This window comes from Mastigoproctus giganteus, chromosome 13 (assembly GCF_048544385.1).
Source record: "Mastigoproctus giganteus isolate SK-2022 chromosome 13, ASM4854438v1, whole genome shotgun sequence".
Lineage (NCBI taxonomy): Eukaryota > Metazoa > Arthropoda > Arachnida > Uropygi > Thelyphonidae > Mastigoproctus > Mastigoproctus giganteus.
The window spans coordinates 157977260-158004226 of record NC_143587.1 but is presented as its reverse complement, the minus strand read 5'-3'; the positions used below and the strand labels follow the sequence as shown (position 1 = coordinate 158004226).

General features: G+C 37.0%; 1 protein-coding gene across 3 annotated transcripts in view; it reads left to right on the top strand.

The window, feature by feature from the left end:
• Positions 1-26967, top strand: part of LOC150076549 (sphingomyelin phosphodiesterase 4) — a 324202-nt gene that overhangs the window by 85405 nt on the left and 211830 nt on the right. For all 3 annotated transcript variants that reach the window (XM_090388185.1, XM_090388183.1, XM_090388184.1), the window contains exon 5: positions 14918-14979. In XM_090388185.1, coding sequence (XP_090244311.1) covers positions 14918-14979 — 62 coding nt within the window. The remainder of the gene's footprint in view (positions 1-14917; positions 14980-26967) is intronic.

The window sequence follows — 26967 nt, the reverse complement described above, 5'->3', positions numbered from 1 at the left end:
TTATTTTTGCAAATGAAAAAAGCATAGGTAATTATTTGTAGTTAATCGACAAGCTTTCTGGTACTATTTTTTTTAGCAATACACCTCTGCCTATAAGCGAGAAGGAGATCAGGGAGTATATATCAAGGGATACATGTAGTCGTTATTGGGAAATGAATCTATTATGATGAAACGAAATAACGCTGTCACTAGAGGAGCCCAGTGAATGACTAATATTATATATGGAGCAGAAATACTGAAATGTTTTTGGCTCTTAGAGAGGGGAACAAAGGGAGAAAGCAAGCAGAGACTTTCTCCCCCTTTGTTTGGATATCGCATTCATTCAGACAAAGAAGTATGTTTTATTTAATACTGATTTGCATATCATACCTCCATTCCCCAAATTGCAGGTTAGGAAACATTATTAAAATTACTTTCACATGTAACTGAAATAAAGCATTTTTGGACCAGTGTTTATAAGACCCCCCCCCCCCCAAATTTTTAGACCATCATAATCATCATTAGCCATTTTCAATCCACTGTAGGATGAAGGCTTCTCCAGTAACTTTCCAGTTCCTTCTATTTTGTGCAATGGCCATCTATTTACTGTCCACAAACTCTTGAATTTCATCTATCAATCTCTGTTGTTTTCCTGGTTATCACTTAGCTCTTCTTGGATACCATTCTGTTATTTCTTTAGTCCATCTGTTATCATGTCTTCACACTGTGTCCTGCCCAAGTCCATCATTTCAGTTCTTTTGTTTTGATAAGAATGTCCTTTACTTGAGTTTGCTGCATAATCCATGTGTTTCTCTTCTTATCCAACAGTCTGATTCCTAATATAATTTGTTCCATCCTTCGCTGTTTAGTTTTCAGCTTCTCTTCCATTCTTTTGGTGAGTGCCCAAGTTTCACTTCCATAAGTAATGGTGTGGAGTATACATTGGTTCATCATTTTATGTTTCAGACAAATTGGGATATTGCTTCTCAGTATGTGACTATATTTTCTGAATGCTATACATCTGAAATTTATCCTTCTCTTGACTTCCAGCCATTTATCATTATTACAGCTAATGACTTGTCCAAGATCAGTTATTGGGAAATTAATTCACATTGACATTGACTCCTTTCTGCGACCAGTCCAATATTCGGAAAGCCTCTTCAAGGGCAGCAGTAAATAACTTTGGAGATACTGTGTCTCTTTGTCGAACTTCCTTCTTAATTTTAAATTTGCTCTGTCTTTGTCTAGTCTAATAAAGGAGGTAGTGTTCTCATATATCTTCTTCAAAGTATATGAATCCGCATTTTTAATTTCTGCTCCTTCAATGATTATATACCTTTCTGTGGCATACTTGTTTATCATTACTTTTGTTTTCACCATATTCATCTTTAGTCTGAAATCCTTACTAACTCTGCATAACTGATTAAGATTTTCCTCCAATTCTTTGGGATCATGGCTTATGATCAAAATGTCAACTGCAAGTTGTAAATGGTTTAGGTTACTCTCCATTCACATTGACTCCTTTCTGCGACCAGTCCAGTCTTTGGAAAGCTTCAAGGGCAACAGTAAATAACATTGGGGATATTGTCTCTCTTTGTCTAGTCTAATAAAGGAGGTAGTGTTCTCATATATCTTCTTCAAAATCCTGATGTATTTGATTCTACGGAGGGTTGATTCAGCCTTTTGATAATGATTTTGACATTAATCCTGTTTGTGATGTACGGCCGCAGTGTAAATTTTTTTTCGCGCAGATGCAGTCCCAAACCTTATGAACAGGTGCATCAGTTGTAGAAGTTGTTTTAATGTCGATATGCCTCAGAAATTGGACCCATGGTTGGAAGGTTACATAAATGCGCTTTCCGAAGAAGGGTACAGTTATGCGAAAATTATTGATAGATGCAAGTCAAAAAATTTTAGTGTATCAAGGTTTGATATCCATAAAGTTTGGATGGCAAAGGAAAATTCTGTTAAGCTGCTGCAAATGGGCAGCAAACACCGAAGAAACTGCAACCTGCTCCAAGTCAAATGAGGGAGGTAGTACGAACAGTGCAGTCGCTCGTTGGTGAAAATCCCAAAACCGAAAGAGCTATAGCATCATGTGTGGGAACCTCCCAGCCAACCATTTGTCGCATAATCAATAAAAATTTGCAATTGGAGAAGAAGCACAAGGCCTGCATACACCACCTAGGAGCAAGGCACATTGCAGAGTGGCGGATCAATGTTCGAAAACTCTACGAAAAATATGTGGCAGCTGAAAGGTGGAAATTCGTATCAACATTGGATACCTCTCTGATTGCAACAAAATTCGGGCAATTTATTACTGTCAACAGGGTGACTGGATGGTGGCTTTTTTCTTTTCATTGTAGATTAGATTTCTTTGTAGCAAGCAAGCATATCATTCACCCCTCTCTTAACTTTTAAGAATCGTTTGCTGTCAGGATCCATCTTCTCAAACCTTGCCATTGCCGGTGCATTTTCATGAAATGCCATTGCCATCTCTCTCTGGTGATGAAGCATCTCAGCTCCTCATTTGGTTCATCTTGAGCTTCGCCAGCATTTTCTTCTTTCACCATCGCTGCCTGCAAATCAATAAGTTCTTCGTTAGATAATTCCTTCTCTTCTTCCTCTATTAACTCCTCCAAGTCTTTGGCATTCATTCATTCATTTTCAAGCTATCAACTCCATCAAATGAAACGATTTCATTAAATATGCCAAAAATGCAATCTGTAAAGGAGCATTATAGTGATTTGTGACAGCATTACTGTCAGATATGGGTTATGATATAAAAACAGTGTTATAGCGAATCAGCGTAAAGCGAAGCGCGTTATGAGTGCCTGCTGTATAATAAAATTTTCAAGCTTTTTTTAACATTTGAAATGGGGAATTTGAAAAAAGCCGAAATCATAAAACAACCTGTTGAGATGATTATTCAGGAAGAAAGAATTAACTGACGATAAAGTTGTTGAAATGCACCCTTAAAGACTCAAAAACGACAATCTATCCTATTTACAGAGGGTTATAGAATATTTATATTATGCTTGCTTTGTAACTTTTTACATTCTACTTGACTTCTTTTTTATTTTGTTGTAATGGTTTAAGGCTCAGCCAACAAACTTTTTTTTATTTAAAATTCCCAATATCAATATCGATTTTGCTGTATGAAGAATATGTTCTGTTGAAATCATTCCATAGAAATATTGAGACAAAAGACCTCAAAAATAACACAATGTTTGTATAAAAATTTTAAATGCATACAAAGTATGTAATATAGAAAAATATATTAATTTTGTTTTTGCTTTGCGTCACTGAAATGCAATAAGTGAGTGAGTATTTAGCTCAATGTTTAATGCATGGAAAAAAGGATAGAAATAAATTAGACCTAAATAACGTTGAAGGAGAACTGTTGCCGAAAACCAATCACAATATGTCATTCAAAGAATTTTATGCATATGTACTAAAAAATGAAAAACAGTTAAAGAAAATTCGCTCAAATGAAAAGTATTGCTAGGTAAATATTTTCTTTTTGATAAAATAAATCAGGTTTATTGAATGTGTATTGTAAACAATTATGTAAAACATTTGATGTTATTATTTATAAAAAGTTTCCTTTAGTGTGTTTATAACTCTTGCAATAAAATTTTCCGAATTAAACGAATTAAAGCACAGGCTATAATTCGGTTAATTTTATTAAAATTTACTAATTTTGCATTCCACGAACTTGTAAAAATCAACAAAATATAGAAATAAAATGGTTGTTATTAAAATTGTTCGGTTTTCTTAGATATAATGCGAGTAACCCTAAATGAGGATTGAATACCCCAAACATAAGCATGAGTACCTCGAGATAAAATCTGGCCACCCTACGTTACAGTGACGTTTCTTCTCTGACAGACTTCGCAGTTTACACTAAACAGGGACATGACAAGAGTCCCGTGACATGATAATGGTTTGTTTCTGCATTAACACACTCCTACTCATTTCCCTTTCTCAGTGCTTATGTCACACCAAACTAACTCAACATTGCACTGTGTCCACCCATGTCAACTGGATGCACTTCCTTAGATTTTGTTTCTTGACTAACAGCATAACCCCTCCTCCCTTCCTACCCTGTCTATCCTTTCTGTACACATTGTACTCAGTCACCAGTCAGACACCAGTCAGTACACCAGTCAGACTTTTGTGGATTTATTGGATGATTGTTTTCTGCAGCAGCATGTTCGAGAGGCAACCAGAGAAAGTAACACTCTTGATCTGGTTATCAGCAGTGATCATTCGTGTATTAAGAATTTGCAGATAAAGGAACCACTAGGTGGCAGTGATCACAGTGTGCTGAAGTGGGATTTACTCAAAGAGGTAACTACCGTCAGGGGTAAAGGAAAGGGTTTTTGCTTCCGTAAAGGGGAGTACAGTGGTCTCAAACAGTTTTTAAATTCTGTACAGTGGGATCAACTGACGATGTTACCAACAGTAAATTCTAAGTGGGAAGCATTCAAGGAATTAATCGTGGAAGCTACTAGACTTTATATACCGATTAAGAAATATCGTTCAAGGTTTAGGCCTAAATGGTTATCAAATGAACTAATGAGACTCGTGACAGAGAAGAAAAATGCATGGGATGCATATAAATTATCAGGTGACGCAGAAGCCTGTGGCAGATATAAGCTAGTCTGTAATCAGGTCACAAAGGAGGTTCGGCAGGCGAAGGCGGATTACGAGAAATCTTTGGCAAAAGATGCTAAGAAAAACAGCAAGGATTTCTTTACTTATATAAACTCTAAAAGGAAGGGGATGAATATGATTGGTCCACTTGACATCGATGGTTCGACTGTTGATGATCCTGCTCAGATAGCAAACAAACTGAATGAGTATTTTGCATCTACATTCACACGTGAGGAATTATTACAGTTTGAAAATGGAAGAAGGTTATCAAATTGTAGCAGTGTGCTTAATGATTTTGTAATAACTGAGAGCAAAGTGGAGGAGAAATTGTTGAAGTTAAACATAAGAAAGGCACCTGGGGTGGATGGGATCTATCCAGTTATTTTAAAGGAGGCGGCAAAGCAACTAAGCAAACCCTTAGCCATAATTATGAGAGCATCCTTGGACTCAGGGGAGGTTCCCATGGACTGGAGATGTGCAAATGTGTCCCCAATTCACAAAGGTGGATCGAAGGGTGACACGAGTAATTACAGACCAGTTAGTTTAACTTCTGTTCCGGGTAAAATAATGGAGTCACTGGTTAAAGATGCATTGCAGGATCATCTAGACAAGACTGCAGCAATAATTCAAACACAGCATGGGTTTGTTAAGGGAAAGTCTTGTCTGACAAATTTGATTGGTTATTATGATGTGGTCACAAAGGAACTGGATGCGAAAAATAATTTTGATATCATATACTTGGATTTCAGGAAAGCTTTTGACACTGTTGCGCATGGAAGACTACTGTACAAATTGGAGCAGAATGGTATTAAGGGTAAGTTGCTACAATGGATAAAAGGATGGTTAAGTGGGAGAAGACAGAGGGTGGTAATCAATGGGTGCTGCTCTTCGTGGACTAATGTTATTAGTGGAGTCCCACAGGGTTCGGTGTTGGGTCCACTGTTGTTTTGTGTATTTATCAATGATATTGATGAAGGTATATCAGGCTTAATGTCGAAGTTTGCAGATGACACAAAGGTTGGCAGGGTTGTTAATGACAGTAATGGCAGTGTGCTACTGCAACAGGATCTAGATAATTTGGGCAGATGGGCTAAGAAGTGGCAACTGAAGTTCAACCTTGACAAATGCAAAGTACTGCATATGGGTAGAAGTAACCCCAGAGAAACGTACCAACTGTGTGGTACTACACTTAAGGTGGTAGAAAATGAAAAAGACCTGGGAGTAATTGTGCAGTCAGATATGAAGTTTTCTGAGCAATGCAGACAGGCTGCTAGGGCAGGTCATGGGGTTTTGTCAATGATATATAGGAATTTTGCTAGCAGGGAAAAGGAGGTGATTGTCCCTCTGTATAAGGCAATGGTCAGGCCACGCCTTGAGTATTGCGTACAAGTCTGGAGGCCTCATTTTAGGAAGGATGTAGATTTGCTTGAGCGTGTACAGAGAAGAGCAACACGATTGGTGAGGGGAATGAAGGGATTCTCTTACCAAGAGAGGCTTAAGTTCTGCAAATTGCAGTGGCTGGAGACTAGGCACCTGCGCGGTGATCTGATTGAGGTCTATAAGGCCTTGAATGGGTTGAGCACGCTGAATTCTGATGGGATCCTTCCACTTGTTCAGATTACGAACCTACGGGGACATAAGTTCAAATTAAGAAAGGATAGATGTAGAATAGATGTGCGGAAATTTGCCTTTAGCCAGCGGGTGGTTAATTGCTGGAACAAACTTCCATCTGTCGTTGTGGAAGTTGATAGGTTAAATAAATTTAAGGAGGAACTGGACAGGCATTTGGAGGGAATGGTGTGATGATTTTTTTTTTTTTTGGCTGATGCTGCATAAGCTCCTACACTTGCTTTCTTGCATCATGTGCCACTACTACTACTACTACTACTACTCACCAAATTCTAATTCTGCACTGCTTATATCTGTGTGACACCGTGTCTCTGATATCCCAACAATATTTGCCTTTGATGTCTTGATCAGCACTTCAAATTCATCAAATTTATTTACTGTACTTCCATTGGTGTACATGCAAGTATACATGGATTCCTTCTTACTCTTGGTTACCCTAACACAGCCCATGTATTTACATGTTCCGTGATGACTCCCAGCAACTTGCTGTCTAGGCTGCTGCTCATTACAATAGAAACAGTGCAACAATCACTTTTGCCTCTGCCTGCGGCTACTGTTAATCTTTTATTCTATGAATCCCCCGAAGTTATCAGTTTTTTGACTCACCTAATGCTGCCTCGATAGCATCAGCAAATATTCTTGCACCCTTTCCATTTAAATATATCCCATCCCTGTAGAAGCAGTCTCTCTTGTTAGCAAGCACAGATGATGCTGAAAATAATTCTAACCCATGAGCTTTGCACAATCTCTCCATATACTCTCTCCTGTCGTGTCTGGGCAGAATTGCAGACACTTTCAAATATAACCCTAACTCGTGACTTTGTCAACATTGACCTGTACTTAAGTGAATCTGCAGATCTGTTACTCTTAAGGTCGTTGGTGCCAACGTGTCACCATTTGTGCCCTTAAAAATGATACATGTTCTTCAACATTATCAACTTTTGCCCCTGGCTGACATGCCGTGGTTCTGTTCCACCTATCCTTTTTTGCATAATATATTCTCCATTTCCCGGACAATAGAGTCATCGACAATAACCGTTCTCTGCACTCTTTCCATCAGATGTGTAAAATGAGGTTTCTAAACTTAATAAATAAATGGACACATTTATTTATTTATTTATTTATTTAATAAATGGACAAATAAATGGAAAATTTAATGATATAATTAGTGCTGATGAAAATAATTAAAAAAAATATCCATGTGGAGCCTTTATTTAAAAACTATAAAAAGACAATACATTTATCCACTGATAGATAGTTAAATGTATTGTTCTTTTGTCTTTTTATACATTTATCAGGTGGTGTTGTCATTGATCATTGCTGTGAATACCACTTAAATACAGTTTCTTCCAGGAACACTTCTTTTGACTTTTTTAATGTTTATCTATTTGATACACTGCTTTTATCACTCGCCACATTGCATTTTAAAGCAAATGTCTTTATAGATTCTTTTTGTTTTTTAATATCTGACACAGCCTGTTGGCCAGTACTAAATTCTTCAGCAATTTTTTTTTTTTTTTTCCAGTAACACCATTTTCTAGTTTGAGCTTGTTAATGATAGTTAAAGTAATGTGTTTTCTTTTTATTCCACTTTTTAATTCTTTAGAACCCATAATTAATTATATAAAATACGTTAACTTATCTACATATGTATATACATCCGTCTATCTTTGTGCAGTCAATCAGCACGCAGTCAGAGTTACTCGTCTACCTTCCTAAATCCCATGTGTTTTTCAAAGTAACTCAACTGTTAACAGAATTTTTCATATTTCGATCCGGGGCAAAACACCAAACCCTGTCAAACCCTGCTCATAACATTAGTCTGCAACTATAGCTACTCTTTCTCCTGACACTTAACTGTCCAGTCCACAGAATAACTTGCCTAAAACGCTACTCTACTATGTACAGTCATTCATATGGAATTGTATTAAAAGTGATATTGAAATCTATATAAATGTCAAAATTATTTTTGGATATAACTTATGACTACCTCATAGTGGCTATTGGATTGGATAAGTATGATCTTCCTATAACAAATCCAGAATTATGAGTATCTTAAAGCTTCATACCTATCCAAATGATGCTGAATTATTTTAAATATCAATTCCATAATTTCCCTGGTACAAAAATCATACTTAGAGGTCTGTAAACAGTTGGTAATCACTATGTGATTATTCATCATATCAGAAAGAATTAATTAAGCCACATTAATATCATATGATAGATTAATTGCAACATTTCAATAAAAACAACTTAACTTTGAAAACACTTAGTAGAGGCATATGATGCAAGAAAGCAAGCTTATACAGCATCAGCCAAAAAAAAAAAAAAAAAAAAAAAAAAACTTTCCCATTTCACCCATCCATTCGCTCCAAATGTTTCTCTAGTTTTGCCCTAAATTTATTTAAGCTGTCAGCTTCTACAACTACAGATGGAAGTTTGTTCCAGCAATTAACCACAACCTAGCTAATGGCAAATTTCCACACAACTGTTCTACAACTGTCTTCCCTCAATTTGAATTTGTTCTTTCAGGCAATTAATCTGGGCAAGAGGAAGAATCCCATCAGCATTGAACTTGCTCGAACCATTCAAGGCCTTATACACCTCAATCAGATCTTCTTGCACGTCACCAGACACTATAATTTGCAAATCTTAAGCCTTTCTTTGTAAGAGCAACCCTTTGTTCCATTCACTAATCTTGTTGCCCTTCAATGCACTCGTTCCAGCACTCTACATCCTTCCTAAAATGAGGCCTCCAGATCTGTATACAGTACTCGAGGAAAATTGTAATCCAGTGTAAACATCCAGTTTACACTGGATGTTTACAATCCAGTGTAAACATCCTCCCCCAATAACTTGAATTTATGGGCCCTAGTTTTAGAATCATTTATAACTCGGGGATAATCACCTCCCTATCCTGCTAGAAAAAATCCTGTATATCATTGACAAGATACAATGAGCTACTCTTACAGACTGTCTACACTGCTCAGAAAACTTCATATCTGACTGCACAATTACCCTAGATTCTTTTCATATCAACTGTGCAGTACTACACCTTGAGTGTAGTACCGCACAGTTGGTATGTTACTCTGGGATTATTACTACCCATATGCAGTACTTTACATTTATCAATTGGCGCACTATGATCTCCGTTTTCAATGCGCCAATAAACAACCAACATTTGTCAATGTTAAACTTTAGTTGCCACCTCTCAGCCCATCTGCTCAATGTTTTTAGATTCTCTTGCAGTAGCGTATTGTCATTAGTGTCATTAACAACCCTGCCAACCTTCATATCTTCCGCAAACTTAGACATTAAGCCTGATATACCTTCATCAATATCATTAATAAATACAGAAAACAACAATGGACCCAACACTGAACCCCGGGGGGGGGATTCCTTGAAGAGGACCATTCTGTCTTCTCCCACTCAACCATCCCTTTATCCATAGCAGCATTTTTCCCTTAATGCCATACTGTGCTAATTTGTACAATAGTCTTCCATGTGCAACAGTATCAAAAGCTTTCCTAAAATCCCAGTAATGATATCAAAATTATTTTTTGCATCCAGTTCCTTTATGACCACATCATTATGTCTAGTTAAATTGGTCAGACAAGACTTCCCCTTAAAAAATCCATGCTGTTTCCCAACTATAACCAAAGTGTTGTTTAGGTGATCCTGCAGTGCTTCTTTAACCAGTGCCTCCATTAATTTCCCTGGAACAGAAGTTAAACTAACAGGTCAGTGATTACTTGTGTCACTCTTTAATCCTCCTTTGTGAATTGGGGTCACATTTGCAAATCTGCAGTCCATGGGTAATTTGCACATCTCCACTTCAGTACTAACACTTACTTAAACAGTTCAGTGAATCACCCTTGTCTCAGGTCTGTTGGAGTGGCTTTTCGACTGAATTTGCAAGGAGTACACAAGGTAACGAAGTACACATCTAACAAAGAATTTCAGTTTGGTATCAAGTCATAAGTTTATAATGAAGCTACTAATAGGTAATTTGATTTGTGTACCTCTTGCGAATTCAGCCAGAAGCCACTCCAACAAGGCTTAATATAGTAATAGTCATGTAGTGCAAGGAAGCCATAGGCTTTTGCTGCACTAGCCAAAAAAAAGAAAAGAGTAGATAAAAAAAACAAAAAAAAAAAAACTAATTCTTTGCTTTCCCCCTCCCCTCACGTAGGTAACGATCCTATATATAGTTGACCTTTGAATTTATTCAAACTATCACCATCATCTACCTGTAAAGGCAACCTGTTCTAGCAATCAATGACTTGCTGGCAAAAAAAAAAACTTCCTACAATCTAGTCTACTTCTTTTCCCCTGTAATTTGAATTAATGCTTACAAGTCCTGGAATTCTCTTTTAACAGTGAAAATTCCCCCTTCATTAATTTTATTAACCCCTCTCAGAGCCTTATAAACCTCAATTTAGGTCACCTCTGAGGTGCCTGGTTACCAAGCTCTGTAGTGCACATAATTGGAGTCTTTCCTCATATGGTTGTCCTTTTGTCAATCCCACTATGCGAGTTAGTATTAACCATATGGTGCAAGGAAGCCTAAGGCTTATGCTGCACCAGCCAAAAATAAAAAACTCTAGCTGACCTTTGAATTTCCCCTAACTGTGAGCCTCAACCACTGTAGATGGTTGAGGCTGACAGTTTGGAAAGGAAATAATTTATAACTCACTGACTAAAATAAAACTTCCTACAATTACAATCCAGTGTAAACATCCTCCCCCAATAACTTGAATTTATGGGCCCTAGTTTTAGAATCATTTATAACCGTATAAATTTTGTTGTTATTCATTTTACTTTTGCATCTTGGAGCCTTAAACACTTCACTCAAGTCTTCTCTAAGGTGAGTTGCCCATCTTTGGACCCTTTCAAGAAATTCAATGTCATTTTTTCAGACGACATCTTCATACTTGAATGCAGTATTCCAAATGTGGTTTTTCAAGCACCTTATACAGTGGGTCTGTAACATCCAATAGGACACCATGGGCTTTCCTGGCTGCCTGTTTACACTGCTCAGAAAACTTTATATCTGCCCATGTTGTAAATTCCAGATCCTTTCTTCCTCTGCTATTTTTAATTGCTATTCCCGAAGTATAAGACCTTGAATTTTACTAAAACATAGCTGCTGCATTTCTGACTATTCTTGCAGCCTGTTCAAGTCATCCTGAAGAAGTGCTATTTGGTATTAGTAATGGGAAACAGTGTATTCCTGAAACATCACCAAGTTATGCAACTGTTGGAATTGAGATATTTTCAATTTAATTGTGACATTTCAATAAAATCAACTTTATCTATCATGTGATATATTAGTGTGGTTTTATTAATTCTTTCTTACAGTCTGTAATTATGCACTTCACCTTTGAACCACCTTTATGAATAGGAGATATCTATTTGAATTAAGTCAATGCAAATTTTAGTATTCATGCAGTATCATTTTCACTTTTGATCTGCATCATTAAAATTGCAAAAATATGTTCATGTAAAAAAAATTGGTTAGCTCACTTTTGGACTGAGAAAGTCCAAACCTATCCACTATTCTTAATGAATTTCTAGAAAGCACTAGAGGCCCAATAAGCATTCTCTGGTATTTTTGTCTCTTTGGATTTTGATTTGTATTTTTGTTTAAAATGAGGTAGATGTAGCAGCTTTCAGTTCTCTCAGAGTAATAGTTTACAGTAATAATTTATTAATTTGTTTCTTACTGCTAATAGACTGCCATCCACGTAACAAAGAATTTCAATTTGGCATTAGTTCTTACAAGTTTATAATGAAGCTGCCAATAGATAATATTTGTATTAAATTAATTATTAGGTCAAGTGTTTATCAAAGAAAGTAGAATGTCCAAAATCTGGACATTTTTAAGATAATTTTTTTTTTTTTGCAATACAGTCTTTTTACCTTTGTGCAAAAGACTTGTTCTTTGAATAGTGTAATTGGATTACAAACTGGGGAATTTGATTATATTAAATTAAAGTTAAATAATCTTTAATGCTTCTGAAAACTCAGTGCATAGTTTTTTTATTTATGCTTTCTGTGTTTGTTAATCAGCAGACTTTCATCTGCCTTAAGTAAACATGCTATAGTCTTAACAGTAGAGAGAAAGATAGACTTCTGGCTGCACTGCCGAGTACTTAATTTGCCAAATTTATTTCTAAAGCCATATATTTTGTACTATGAGCATATTAAATACTTGGTGTTTAACATATAGTTGGATCACATCAGCATAAACTTTGATGGCATAACTGCACTAAGGCTGTGCCTGAACTGGCTGTAATCCTTTATTAATGTGAGCAGATGCAGATTGTGAGATAGAGCCCATATGCTGCCACAAAAAAGGCAGTGCCCATTGTTGTGCTGTTTAATCTAAAATAGTTTCGTTTTATTCCTGTATGTGGTTGGTTTTGCCTTAATCTGTTAGTAAAATAAAAAAAAAAAATTCATGAAGTGCTTTGCCTTTCTGTTTATTTTTTCTCTTTGTTATTTATTTTTTTTCATGGAATATTACTGAAGTGATTTTGTATTTTTCACGGGTAACATCATGGTGCTAAGTTTCTTGTTTACAAATTTGACCAATAGCTTAAGGGATGAAAAATAATAAGAATGAAATATAATTTATAAAAGTTATCAGAAAGTAAATGAGTTCACTGCCAATGCATTCTCTCTTTATCTGTGTTTGAATTTTGACATTTCATGATTGGCTAAATTTATGTCCAAAAACCAGAAAAATTCTAGGTCTTAAGAATTCCAGACTTTGAACGTTGCACTTCTATAACAATGTGGATTTCAGAAAACAGTTCTTCCTGTAACCTGCTTTCTTTTTTATCTGCACTCAGTGCAAAATGGTCACAAAGTTTTTTCCTATTTGGCAATGCCAAAAACTGGTGGCAGATAGAAAAAAAAAAACTGTTATATATTGACACTCGGTCTTATATGGGTGTCAGTATATAACATTTCTTGAAGTTTTGTTATCAGATAAAATATATCCAAGAAGATATTCAAAAAACAATAAAATCTATTACAGTTATGCTTCATTTCATTTTGTGGTTAATTTAAGATGAACACAGTTTCCTGTTTCTGTATCAATTGTGATGCTGAAGTTCTTCACAGAAATCGCATTTGCTATTTTCAGATAAGTCACTTCTTCAATCTTGCTATACGACTTAAAAAAGAAAAAAAAAAAAGAAGTAACTATTGCAAACATGAAACAAACAACAATAACCTATAAGTAAAATGTATAAGGTCTTATATTACAGAGAAGCCCAAAACATAGTTGTTCACATAGTCCAATAAACTAAAAAGTTTCAATACTTTTTCTGATAAAACTATATTTTTTTTATTGCAATACATATACATTGCAATTAAAAAAAAAAAAAAAAAAAAAGAAGCCACATGGAAGAACAATTTTGCAACAGATTCTACTTTTCTGCCAATTGTGATGCTTTCCTAATTGTTATGCTGATGTTTCATACATGATCCCACAATTTTTCTGTTTGTTCAACAATTAATGAAGATTTCTAATCTTCATTAATTGTTGAGCAACACTTACTGACAATAAAATCACCAGTATAGATATTATGGAAAGAACTTTTTTGAAGGTTATTTCAGTTTTAGTTGTGTGGATAAGGTGAATGAAGAGCATAAAGGACCTGAAATTTGATGTTCAAAGGAATGGAAATTTTCCCCAAAAGCTCTTGTGACAATAAAACCTGTAAAACTGATTCAGAAATTTTTAAGAAAATTTAAACATTTAAAATCAGTACAGACAAAACTTTGTTTATGTGACATGTATATTTTTATAAATATATATATATATATTAATTGAATATGTATATTACCTGTTATATTACACTAATAATACTGGCAACAACAAAAAAAAAAAATTTTTTTTTTACCTCTAGAGCAAACAATGCAGATTCTAACTAAAGAAAATTGATCCACTGATTTTAAAAATACAAAAATTTAAATACATGGTATAAAAATTTTTGTACCATTAGCTAATCTGTAGCATGCTTAATGAATCTTGAATAATTTGATATTATAATTTATTATATTACCTTAGGATTTTGTTTCATGACAATTTATAATCACCCTATGCATTTTTCTTCTTATCATTTTGTCTGTTGTCCATTTTAGTTTAAACCTTAAAAAATCTCTCTTTTGGGTATAAATAGTTTGGTAGCTTCTAGGATTACATCCAAAACACTTTCCATTTGGCATTTTTATTTGTTATAAGCATCTTGATAACATTATATCTCTTGACATGCTGATACCGGTAGCAATCTTTTCACTGAAAAAAATTCTAAAAAATGTCCGAAACCATTGTAATAACCTGTGAAGAAACAAAAATCCCTTCCTCTTTCAATAAATCCCCAAGCACACTATAATTACTCCCACCTAATGGTTCTTTTACTTGAATATTCTTAAAAAATGATTTGCTACTGATAATCAAATCAAGAATATTGATTTAATCTGCTGAATCTTACCCTCTACTTATTATTAGGATTGAATTAAATACTGTATTTGGTCCCTTTGGACTTTTTTTTTTTTTTTTTTATAAATTTACTGTAGGTAAAAGTTTCAATGTTTAATAACTTGGAAATTATGGATTATCCTTATCAACTTTCAGATGCCTTTGAATATTATCTCTTCCATTTTGCATACTATATTACTAACCCATCCCAAAAGAAAGTAAGTGTTCTTATTTTTATACCAGTTGATAAATTAAGCAGTCTGATTTACATTGGTGAGTTACACTCACTGGCTAGTTTATGAGATACACTTCTGTCACCCAGAGAATTGACTTTCCATGAGAGAGAGAATTGTATGCCTGGGCTAGTATATTAATATTAAGTCAGATATTGAAGGATTGTGTGTGTACAGTTAAGCAAGGGACTGAACCAACATGATCTAAGTCGCTCTGAGTATGATGTGATATTCTGAGCAGTTTGTGCCAGTGCAACTTGCTTAAGCACTACTGCCTGTCTGGTTTGTTTATCTACAATAGTGTCTAGAGTATGCTATAAATGTTCCAACAATCAGATAACACACTTTAACAGATAGGCAACAATTCAGTCAAATCATAGAACCGAACACAACAGAGTAGATATATTGGAATGGGCAGTGCATCAGAACCTGTTACAGGTTCTTGCCATGCTCAAAAATTATGGTTGCTGTTCCTCATTTTAGGATATAGCAACGATAGCATGAATCAGTGGACCCATTGTGTGAGTTGCCATGGTGTGGAATGTATTTTTTGTCACACACTAGGTCTCCTGATACCAGTGGATTTCATTGCCATAATCTGTTGAATTATTGCAATCTAGGTGCATCCCTTCATGCTCACAGCTTATCCATTTGGTAATGATTACTTCCAGCAGGATAGCAGGCCGTATCATGAGGTATGGATCTCAGGAATTGTTTCCGAAGCATGGGGGGGGGGGCTTTACTGTATTTCATTGGCCTGCTCACCCATGAATCTTGACCCAATTGGGCATCTGTAGTATGTGATGGAATTGAGCTGTTTGCAGCAAGGATCCACCACTGTTCAACCTCGGGCGTGGGATGCAATAGAGTTTGCATTGGCCAGCATTGTTGTTGAATGTTATTTGTTGGATCCACTCTGATGAAGTGACACTGCTGTGAGAGCTAAAGGACTTGCCATTAGGTAAGTGTGCCTAATAAACTTGCCATTTGGTGTATATGTATATATCAGCATTAAATATATACTTAAATATAGTTTTAATATATATATCACAGATGTGATCTGTAGCAACAACAGTTATCAATTCATGTTATAAATACAATAACATATGCTCAGAAAGTGATTCCCATGGTGCAAAGTGATGCACCATAGGGGGAAAAAAATAGCAATAACTCCAAAAACAACTTGATTGCCTTAGAAGATTGTATTTTTTGATATTAGTTATCAGGTTAAGGGGTTGAAATTCACTTAAAATTAAGGGGTTGATTTACACTATAGTCATCAAGATGCATTTAGGACTAAAGCCTCAAGCTGCGAGCAAATTTAGACTATGTATATATTAAGTGCAATAGCATCATTAATACACAGCCATTTCTGAATAAACAGAATATTTATAAGGCGGCATCATTTTAAGTTATATCTCATATTGTGAATACCTTCACAACGAGTTGCCATGACGTTGCACTACTTCGAATAAGAACGGTTCACCTAAGGAGAAGACTAATCTTACTTATTCTCAGATAGGTACCACCACCCAGACGGCACCATTTCAGGGCTGTTTGGCCCTTCTTCGGTGGGTGGGTAGCTATCCAAGTGATGCAATGATGGCAGGCAAAACAGTTATGAAGTATAACTCCACAATATGAGAGATGCCTGATGGTGTATGATGTGTTTAAACTAAGATGCATTTAGGGCTAAAGCCTCAAGCTGCGAGCAACTTTATATGTATATATTAAGTGCAATAGCATCATTAATACACAGCCATTTCTGAATAAACATGGCTGTGTATTAATGATGCTATTGATTAAACATTAAAAAAAAAACAGGCATCTGCGGCAGATGAAATCTATCCAGTTATATTGAAGGAGGCAGTGGGTGAAGTTAGCAAACACTTAGCCATAATTATAAGTGCATCCTTAGATTTATAGGAGGTCCCAATAGACTGGAGATGTGCAGATATATCCACAAAGAGAGTTTAAAGGGTGACACAAATAATTATAGACCTGTTAGTTTAAGTTTTGTTCCAGGGAGAGTAATAATGCAGTCACTGGTTAAAGAAGTGATTCAGGATCACCTTGACAAGACTGCAGTAATAGTTCAGACAAAGCATGGGTTTGTTAAGGGGAAGTCTTGTCTGACCAATTTGATTGGATACTACCATGTGATAACAAAGGGACTGGATGCAAAAAATAATTTTAATATATACTTGGTTTCAGGAAAGTGTTTGATACTGTTGCACATGGAAGACTGCTGTACAAATTGGAGCAGTATGGCAATAAGGGCAAGTTGCTGCAATGGATAAAGGGATGGTTGAATAGGAGACAGCAGAGAGTGGTGAAAAATGGACACTGCTCTACGTGGACTAATGTTATTAGTAGATTCCCGCAGGGTTGGTGCCGGGCCCATTGTTGTTTTCTGTATTTACCAATGATACCGATGAAGGTATATCAGGCTTAATGTCTGAGGAAATGATACAAAGGTTGGCAGTGTTGTTAATGAAAGTAAAAACAGTATGCTACTGCAACAGGATTTAGAAAAGTTAAGCAGATGGTTTGAGAAGTGGCAACTGAAGTTTAACAGTGACAAATGCAAATTACTGCATATGGGTAGCAGTAACCCAAGAGAAACGTACCAACTGTGTGGTACTACACTTAGGGAAGCGGAGAATGAAAAAGACCTTGGAGTAATTGTGCAGTCAGATTTGAAGTTCTTTGAGCAGTGTAGGTGGGCTGCCAGAGCAGGTCATGTGGTTTTCTAATGATATATAGGAATTTTGCTAGTAGAGACAAGGAGGTGATTATCCCCTTGTATAAGGCAGTGGTCAGGCCACACCTAGAGTACTGTGTACAGGTCTGGAGGCCTAATTTTAGAATGGATGTAAAGTTGCTAGAATGAGTATATAGAAGGGCAACAAGATTGGTGAGAGTAACAAAGGGGTGCTCTTATGAAGAAGAGGCTTAAGTTCTGCAAGTTGCAGCATGTGGAGACTAGGCATCTGCAAGGTGATCTGATTGAGGTATATAAGGCCTTGAATGGTTTCAGCTGGCTCATTGCTGATGGGATACTTCTGCTTGCTCAGATTAAGAACCTGAAGGGGTTCCAGATTGAGGGAAAAACAGTTGTAGAATCGGAAGTTTGCCTTTAGCCAGCAGATTGTGCCAGAGGCTTTAGCATTAGCATTAGTTGAGGCATATGATGCAAGAAAGCAAGCTTATACAGCATCAGCCAAAAAAAAAAAAAAAAAAACCTTCACATTTCACCTATCAGGTCACTCAAAATGTTTCTCTAGTTCAGCCTTAAATTTATTTAAGGTATCAACTTCCACAACAGCAGATGGAAGTTTGTTCCAGTAATCAACTACCCCCTGGCTAAAGGCAAACTTCCACACATCTCTTCTACAACTGTCTTTCCTCAATTTGAAGCGCCTCCGTAGCCAGGTGGGAAGGAGCAGCAGTGCGTAGCACACGCTTCTTGATTAGACCGGGGTTCGAGCCCGTCACCACCAAATACGGAGGATGCGGAAAGGTCAGGGAATGACCACCGCATATCCCGGAGCAATATGGCCTTAGTTGCTAATGCTCCTAAAAACCAAATAACAACCTCAATTTGAATCTATGCCACCTCAGGTTCTTAATCTGAGCAAGCAGAAGTATCCCGTAAGCATTGAGCATGCTCAAACCATTCAAGGCCTTATACACTTCTCTCGGGTCACCTCTCAGGTGCCTAGTCTCCAGATGCTGCAACTTGCAGAACTTGAGCCTTTCTTCATAAGCACACCCCTTTATTCCTCTCACCAATGCAAGAATATTTGCTGTTGCTATCGAGGCAGTGTTAGGTCGGTCGGAAAACTGCTAGCTTAGGGGGATACAAGGACTAATAGATTAACAGTAGCCACTTGCAGAGGTGAAAGTGATTCTTGCACTGCTTCTATTGGAATGAGTAGAAGCCTGGAAAACAAGATGCAGGATATTTCAGAAACTGCTGGGAGTCATTGCGGTACAAGTAAACACATGGATTGTGTTAGGGTAGCTAAGAATAGGAACAGGTGCATGTATACTTGCGTGTACACCAATGCTAGGAGTTTGGTAAATAAATTTGATGAATTTGAGGTATTGCTCAAAGCATCAAAGGCGGATATTGTTGGGATATCAGAGACGTGGTGTCACACAGATATAAGGAATGCGGAACTGGAATTTGGGGAATACAATGTGTATAGAAAGGATAGGGGAGGAGGGGTTATGCTATTAGTTAAGAAACACATAAAATCCAAGGAAGTGAAGCCAGTCGACATCGATGGACAGGGCAGTGTCGAGTCAGTTTGGTGTGACATAAGCATTGGGAGATCAAAATTGTGAGTAGGAGTGTGCTATAAGCCTAATGACTCTGATGAGTATAATAAGAAACCGTACAGGGAAATAGAGTGAGCCAGTAAATCAGAGAGTCTTATAATGGGGGAATTTAATTTCCCAGATATTGACTGGAATTTGTGGGTTGGTCACTCACACACTAGCAAGGCTTTTGCTTTTGTGGATTAATTGGATGATTGTTTTCTACATCAGCATGTTTGGGAGGCAACTAGAGGGAGTAATACTATTGATTTGATTATCAGAAGTGATTCTCATTCTATACAGTGGGACCAGCTGATGATGTTACCAACAGCAAGCTGACCGGGCTAGCCGGGTGGGTAAAGTGCCTGCCTGGCAACCCAAAGGTCACGGGTTTGATTCCCGCTTCGAGCTAGGATCAAACTACTGGAAAAACCTTGGGAGGTGCATTATGGCCACAGAAGCCTATTTGCCAACAACTACCAAAAAAAAATTAAAAAAAATAAAAAAAACCCAACAGCAAATTCAAAATGGGAAGCATTCAAAGAACTTATCTTGGAAGCTACTAGGCTTTACATGCCAACTAAGAAATATTGTTCAAGGTTTAGGCCTAAATGGATGTCAAATGAACTAAAGAAACATATGGCAGAGAAGAAAAATGCATGAGATACATATAAATTAACATGTGACACAGAAGCCTATGATAGATATAAGTTGATCTGTAACCAAGTTACAAAGGAGGTTAGGCAGGCGAAGGCAGATTACAAGAAATCTTTGGCAAAGGATGCAAAGATAAACAGCAAAGAGTTCTTTACTTATGTAAACTCTAGAAGGAAGTGGATGAATCAGATTGGTCCACTTGATATCGATGGTTCAACTGTTGATGATCCTGCTCAGGTCGCTAATAAACTAAATGAATATTTTGCATCGACATTCACACATGAGGAGTTATTCAGCAAGGTGAATGCCAGAGGTGTATTCAACTCTGGCAGTAAGCTAGATAATGTTGTAATAACTGAGAGTAAAGTGGAGGAGAAATTGTTGAAGATAAACACAAGAAAGGCACCTGGGGTGAATAGGATCTATCCAGTTATATTAAAGGAGGCAGCAAAGGAAGTAAGCAAACTTAGCCATAATTATGAGAGCTTCCTTGGACTCAGGGGAGGTACTCATAGACTGGAGATGTGAAAATGTGACCCCAATTCACAAAGGAGGATCAAAGGCTGACACAAGTAATTATAGACCAGTGAGTTTAACTTCTGTTCCAGGAAAATTAATGGAGGCACTGGTTAAAGAAGCACTGCAGGATCATCTAGACAAGACTTCAGTTATAGCTCAGACACAGTATAGTTTTGTTAAGGGAAAGTCTTGCCTGACCAATTTGATTGGATACTATGATGCAGGGAATAACTTTGATATTATATACGATACAAAGGTTGGCAGGGTTGTTAAGGACACTACTGACGCTATGCTGCTGCCACATGGAAGACTGCTGCACAAATTGGAGCAGTGTGGCATTGGAGGCAAATTGCTGCTATAGATAAAGGGGTGGTTGAGGGGGAGAAGACAGAGAGTGGTAATCAATGGACATTGCTCATCATGGACTAATGTTATTAGTGGAGTCCCGAGTTCAGTGTTGGGTCCATTATTGTGTTCTGTATTTATAAATAATATCGATGATGGTATATCAAGCTTAATGTCCAAGTTTGCAGACGATACAAAGGTTGGCAGGGTTGTTAAGGACACTACTGACACTATGCTGCTGTCACGGGATCTGGAAAGGTTGAGCAGATGGGCTGAGAGGTGGCAAATAAAGTTTAACATTGACAAACGTAAAGTATTACGTATGGGAAACAGCAACCCCAGAGCAACGTATCAACTCTGTGGTACTACACTGACATAGGTAGAGAATGAAAAGGACCTGGGGGTAATTGTGCAGGCAGATATGAAGTTCTCTGAGCAGATCATGGTGTCTTGTCAATGATATATAGGAATTTTGCTAGCAGAGACAAGGAGGTGATTATCACTTTGTATAAGGCAAAGGGATAATCACCATGGTCGGGCCACACCTTGAGTACTGTTTACAGGTCTTTTTCATTCTCTACTTTCCTGAGTGTAGTAGTAACAGTTGGTACATTTATCTTGGGTTACTGCTATCCATATGGAGTACTTTGCATTTGCCACTTCTCAGCCCATCTGTCTAACTTTTCTAGATCCTGTTCAGTAGCAGCTGTCTTTGCTGTTATGCTGTTTTTAAGAATCCTTGCTAACCTTTGTATCATCTGCAAACTTGGACATTAAGCCTGATATACCTTCATTGATATCATTGATAAATACAAAAACAACAATGGGCCCAGCACTGAACCCTGGGGAATCTCCACTAATAGCATTAGTCCACGTAGAGCAGTGTCCATTAATTACCACTCTCTGCCCTCTCCCACTCAACCATCCCTTTATTCATTGTAGTAACTTGCCTCTGATGGAATACCGCTCCAATTTGTACAGCAGTCTTCCGTGTGCAACAGTATCAAAAGCTTTACTGAAATCCAATTATATGATATCAAAATTATTTTTTGCATTCAGTTCCTTTGTGACCACATCGTAGTATCCAATCAAATTGGTCAGACAAGACTTCCTCTTAAGAAACCCATGCTGTGTCTGAACTATTACTGCTGTGTTGTCTAGGTGATCCTGTATTACCTCTTTAATCACGGACTCCATTATTTTCCCCGTAACAGAAGTTAAGCTAACAGGCCTATAATTATTTGTGTCACCCTTTGAATCCCCTTTGTGATTGGGGATACATATGCACATCTCCAGTCCATGGGACCTCCCCTGACTCTAAAAATGCCCTCATAATTATGGCTAAGGGTTTGCTTACTTTCCTTGCTGCCTGCTTTATTTTAACTGGATAGATTCCATCTTCCTCAAGTGCCTTTTTTATGTTTAACTTCAACAAGTTCTCCTTCACTTTGCTCTCAGTGGAGGAGACAAGGAGGTGATTATCCCCTTCTATAAGGAAATGGTCAGGCCACACCTTGAGAACTGTGTACAGGTCTGGGGGCCTCATTTTAGCAAGATGTAGAGTTGATAGAATGAGTACATAGAAGTGCAACGTGATTGGTGAGAGGAACAAAGGGTGCTCTTACAAAATAGAGGCTTGAAGCTCTGCAAGTTGCAGCATCTGGGGACTAGGCATCTGCAAGGTGATCTGATTGAGGTGTATAAGGCCTTGAATGGTTTGAGCTGGCTCAATGCTGATGGGATTCTTTTGCTTGGTCAGATTAAGAACCTGAGGGGGCATAGATTCAAATTGAAGAAAGACAGTTGTAGAATCGATGTGTGAAAGTGTGCATTTAGCCAGCGGATTGTGTCAGTGGCTTTAGCCAGTTGATTGCTTGAACAGATTTTCCATTTGTTGTTGTGGAAGTTGATAGCTTAAATTTATTTAAGGCTGAACTGGAGAAACATTTGGAGTGACTAGATGGGTGAAATGGGTTATTTATTTATTTATTATTTTTTTTTTTTGCTGATGCAATATAAGCTTGCTTTCTTGCATCATATGCCTCAACTAAAGCTAATGCTAACTAAGAGTGAAAGGAATGGTTATTATTATCTTTGCTGAGAGGCATTTGAAGAAAGGCAGAAGATAGGAAAATTGGCTTTCGCTGATTAACAGAGTAAAATAATCTACCAAATTTAATATACAGGTAAACCCTCGTATAACATGGTACTTCTACAACACTGTTTCGCTCTAACACGATTGATGAATTGTGGCTGTCCTCGGCACAACACGGTCCTTATATAACATGGTTTCGCTCTAACATGATTAGAGAATTTTGGTAAATCTCACGTAACAGGCTTTTTTTGAGCTTTTGTATGGGGAAACCCTGCTATTTTGTTTGATGTAATTTTTAACCATTTCCATTCTTTTTGAACCCCCACTGTTGACTCACTAGTCAAAAAAAAAAAAAAAAAAATTGAGAAATCCCTGTACAGTCAGTCCTCATATAGCACAATAGTTGTGTTCCTAGAAACCCTCGTGTAATGCAAAATCATGCAATATAAATAACAGGCCCTATGGGAAAAATAGGGTTAGGTGCCGATCACCCAAGATTGAACACGCATTTGGAACCAAAAAATTACCAAACACAATAAATAATCTTAATAAAATGGTTACATATTTTATTACGACTATTACATAATAAAATATTGATAATGCTTTTGCTTCTATCGTAAGCAAATTTGTTCTTTGTTTGATGTTCTATCCAAACAGATGACAGCCGTTCCTTCTCCAATTCTTTGTATCTTGAGCTAATGGATTTTGTTACACTTCGAGTTGTTCTGTGAAAGTTGTTTTTATTTTCTCTGTATTCTTTCTAATTCTTGGCATTGCCTCATTTAGGCCTGTAACACGTGCAATATCACATGGTCTTTCATTTCGCTCAAAGTGTTTCACAACAGTTTCATTTTTTTTTTTCTCTATTGACAGAGGCAGACTGGCTATAAGCCTTATCGGGGGAAACCTGGTGGGCCAGAGGCCAGAAGATGGTGTAGGTTGGTGTGATTTTAGCCATAAATGCTAGTATGAGGCCACTACAAATTTTCCCAGGTAAGAATTTTTGACCCAGTTCGCCTCTATCTATCGATATTGCTTTTCTTTTTCTCTCTGAATCTGTAGTAATCACCAGGACGCTTTTCACACCTTTTAAATATTTTACTCATTTTTAGGGAATAAAGCACAATTACAAAATGAGGAGGCACGCTTGATACACATAAACAAAGCTGCGCAAGGCAGAGACACACAATAACACCTCACATTTTACTAAAGCACATTTCTCGCAGTTACTACCATAAAACAATAAAAACAATTTCCGGTTACTTTTTTGTTAGTGGAATCTGTTATAAATGGGTAGGAAACTTGATTTAATTGCATTTGCGATAATACTGATAGCTGGAATTGTGTGGGTTTTTAGGTTATTATGATGAAATGTGTTTCCCCTTCACTGATATAAAAAACATAAATACATTTTCGGAATCTTCTCTTCATTCCTATCGTTTTGCTTTCAGTTGGGGTGATTCTGCGTTTGACTGCCGTTTCTTGTAAACACAATGGCGACTCGTGCATAAACGAATTCGGTTTGTGTTATATACAATATCGTTCCCCTATTTATAAATTGTGTATGATCGAATTCGTGTAGTGTAAACACATGTTATATGAGGACTGACTGTATTTGATTCTGTTGGGAAATCCATGTGTTACATACTATGCTGTTGAACTTGTGGAAAAATCTAGATTTCAAAGTTTTATTGATATTGGATAGCACACCAGGCTATCCAATTGTTGAAGTTTACCACTGTTGTACTAGGTTAATATAACTTCTTTCATTCAGCCATTTGATCAAGGCATTATATCCACCTTTAAAAATCATTCCATCAGAAATTCGTTACAATGGGTTTTGGAAAAAATTGATTCCGAATCTATTGAAGTAATGGAAACATTTCTCAATTATAGACTGTTTTAGAATCATAGCTTTATCATTGAAAGAAGTAAAACCGTCAACGTTAAATGCACGTGCAAAAATGTATGGCCAGAGTCAGTTCATTCAGGAACTATAGTTAAACCGGAAGCAAAGGGAATCAGTACGATAGTAGAGCTTGCTGCATCTGTAGGAGGGGAAAGTTTGATGATGTGACTACTGAAGCCCTTGTGGGTAGCACAATTGATAGAATTGCCCTTCTCCCCACACCGGGTGGGAAAGTCCTGAGTTCGAATCCCGTCAATGATGGAAGGAATTTTTATGGGTCTTTTTTACAACTTGGCTGAGTCAGTTGGTAGCATGTTTTTTTTTCTCCCCAAATCTCAGTTTTTTTTTTGTCCAGCAAAACATTAAATCGACCTCAGGACATGCAATTTATATACAATATGCACAGAGTAACATGGCCTTAGTTGCCTATGCTCCTAAAAAAATAGAAAAAAGATGTGATTACTGAAGACGTTCAAGAATTACTGTTAGAAAAAGAGGCTGGTAAAGCAGATTTGGTGGAAATGGTATTGGAGGTAAAACCAGATCAATTCAGAGGATGGTAGTGCGGATGAAAATTCTAAACTTCCAAATTTTATACTAAACAGCATATGGGAAGGCATAAAGTTAGTTGAGCAATTAGAATCATATTTTTTGAATGCAGATTCATGAATGAAAGGAGCCCAAAGTTCAAAAGGGAGCTTCAAAAAATTCTTAGTTCCATACGATGAAATTCACAAAGATTTATTAAGCAAAAGCAAACAAACCCATATTACTGATTTTTTAAAGAGAGTAGAAGACACATGAAATCTAGAATGGTGTATTTTTGTTAGCTTTTGGAATGTAACCTCCCTTTTTTTTTTGTACTTTTTCTTAGTCCCGTATAACAGGGTTTCACACAACACGACATTTTGTAGGAACCTAACTACAATGTTATATGAGGGTTATCTGTATTCAAGAACTGGGATACTGATCCACATATAGCATTACTAGAGGCATATGATGCAAGAAAACAAGCTTATATAGCTTCATCCATCCATTTACTCCAATGCTTGTCTAGTTCTGCCTTGAACTTATTTGAGTTTAGGGAGATTAATATTTTATATATTCAATATTAATTGTATATTGGATATATACAATGTTAATCTCCCTAAACAATGGAATCCAGTACACCATTTTATTTATACTTATTTGAGTTGTTGACCTCCACTATGACAGATGGAGGTTTGTTCCAACTATCAACCAACCACTGGCTAAAGGCAAATTTCCGTGGATCTATTCTGCAATTGGCTTTCCTCAATTTGAATTTATGTCCCCTCAGGTGAGTAATTTGAGCAAGAAGAATTCCACCAGCATTGAGCATGCTCAAACCATTCAAGGTCTTATACACCTCAGTTAGATCACCTCGCAGGTGCTTAGTCTCCATAAGCTGCAATTTGCAGAACATAAGCTTTTCTTGGTAACAGCAACAATTTGTTTCATTCACCAATCTTATTGCCCTTCTCTGCACTTGTTCCAGCGGCTCTGCATCCTTCCTGAAATGAAGCCTCCAGACCTGTATGCAGTACTCAAGGTGTGGCCTGACCATTGCCTTATACAAAGGTATAATTACCTCCTTATCGCTGCTAGCAATTTCCTTTATAGCATTGGCATGACCCCTTGAGCTGCTCTGCCAGCCTGTCTGCACTGCACAGAAAAATTCATATCTGACTGCACTATTTACCCTAGGTATTTTTTATTCTCCACTACTCTGAGTGTAGTACAACACAGTTGATATGTTACTCCGTGGTTGCAGCTACTCATATGCAGTACTTTGCATTTGTCAATTTTAAACTTCATTTGCTACTTCTCATCCCATCTGCTCAACTCTTTTAGATCCTCGTGCAGTAGAATACTGTCATTTCCGTCATTAACAACCTTGCCAACCTTTGTATCGTCTGCATACTTGGACATTAAGCCTGATATATCTTCATCAATATCATTGATAAATACGAAAACAACAATTGGTCCAACCCTGAACCCTGGAGAATTCCACTAATGACATTGGTCCACGAAGAATAGTGTCGTTTGATTAACACTTTGTCTTCTCCCACTCAACCACCCCTTTATCCATAGCAACAACTTG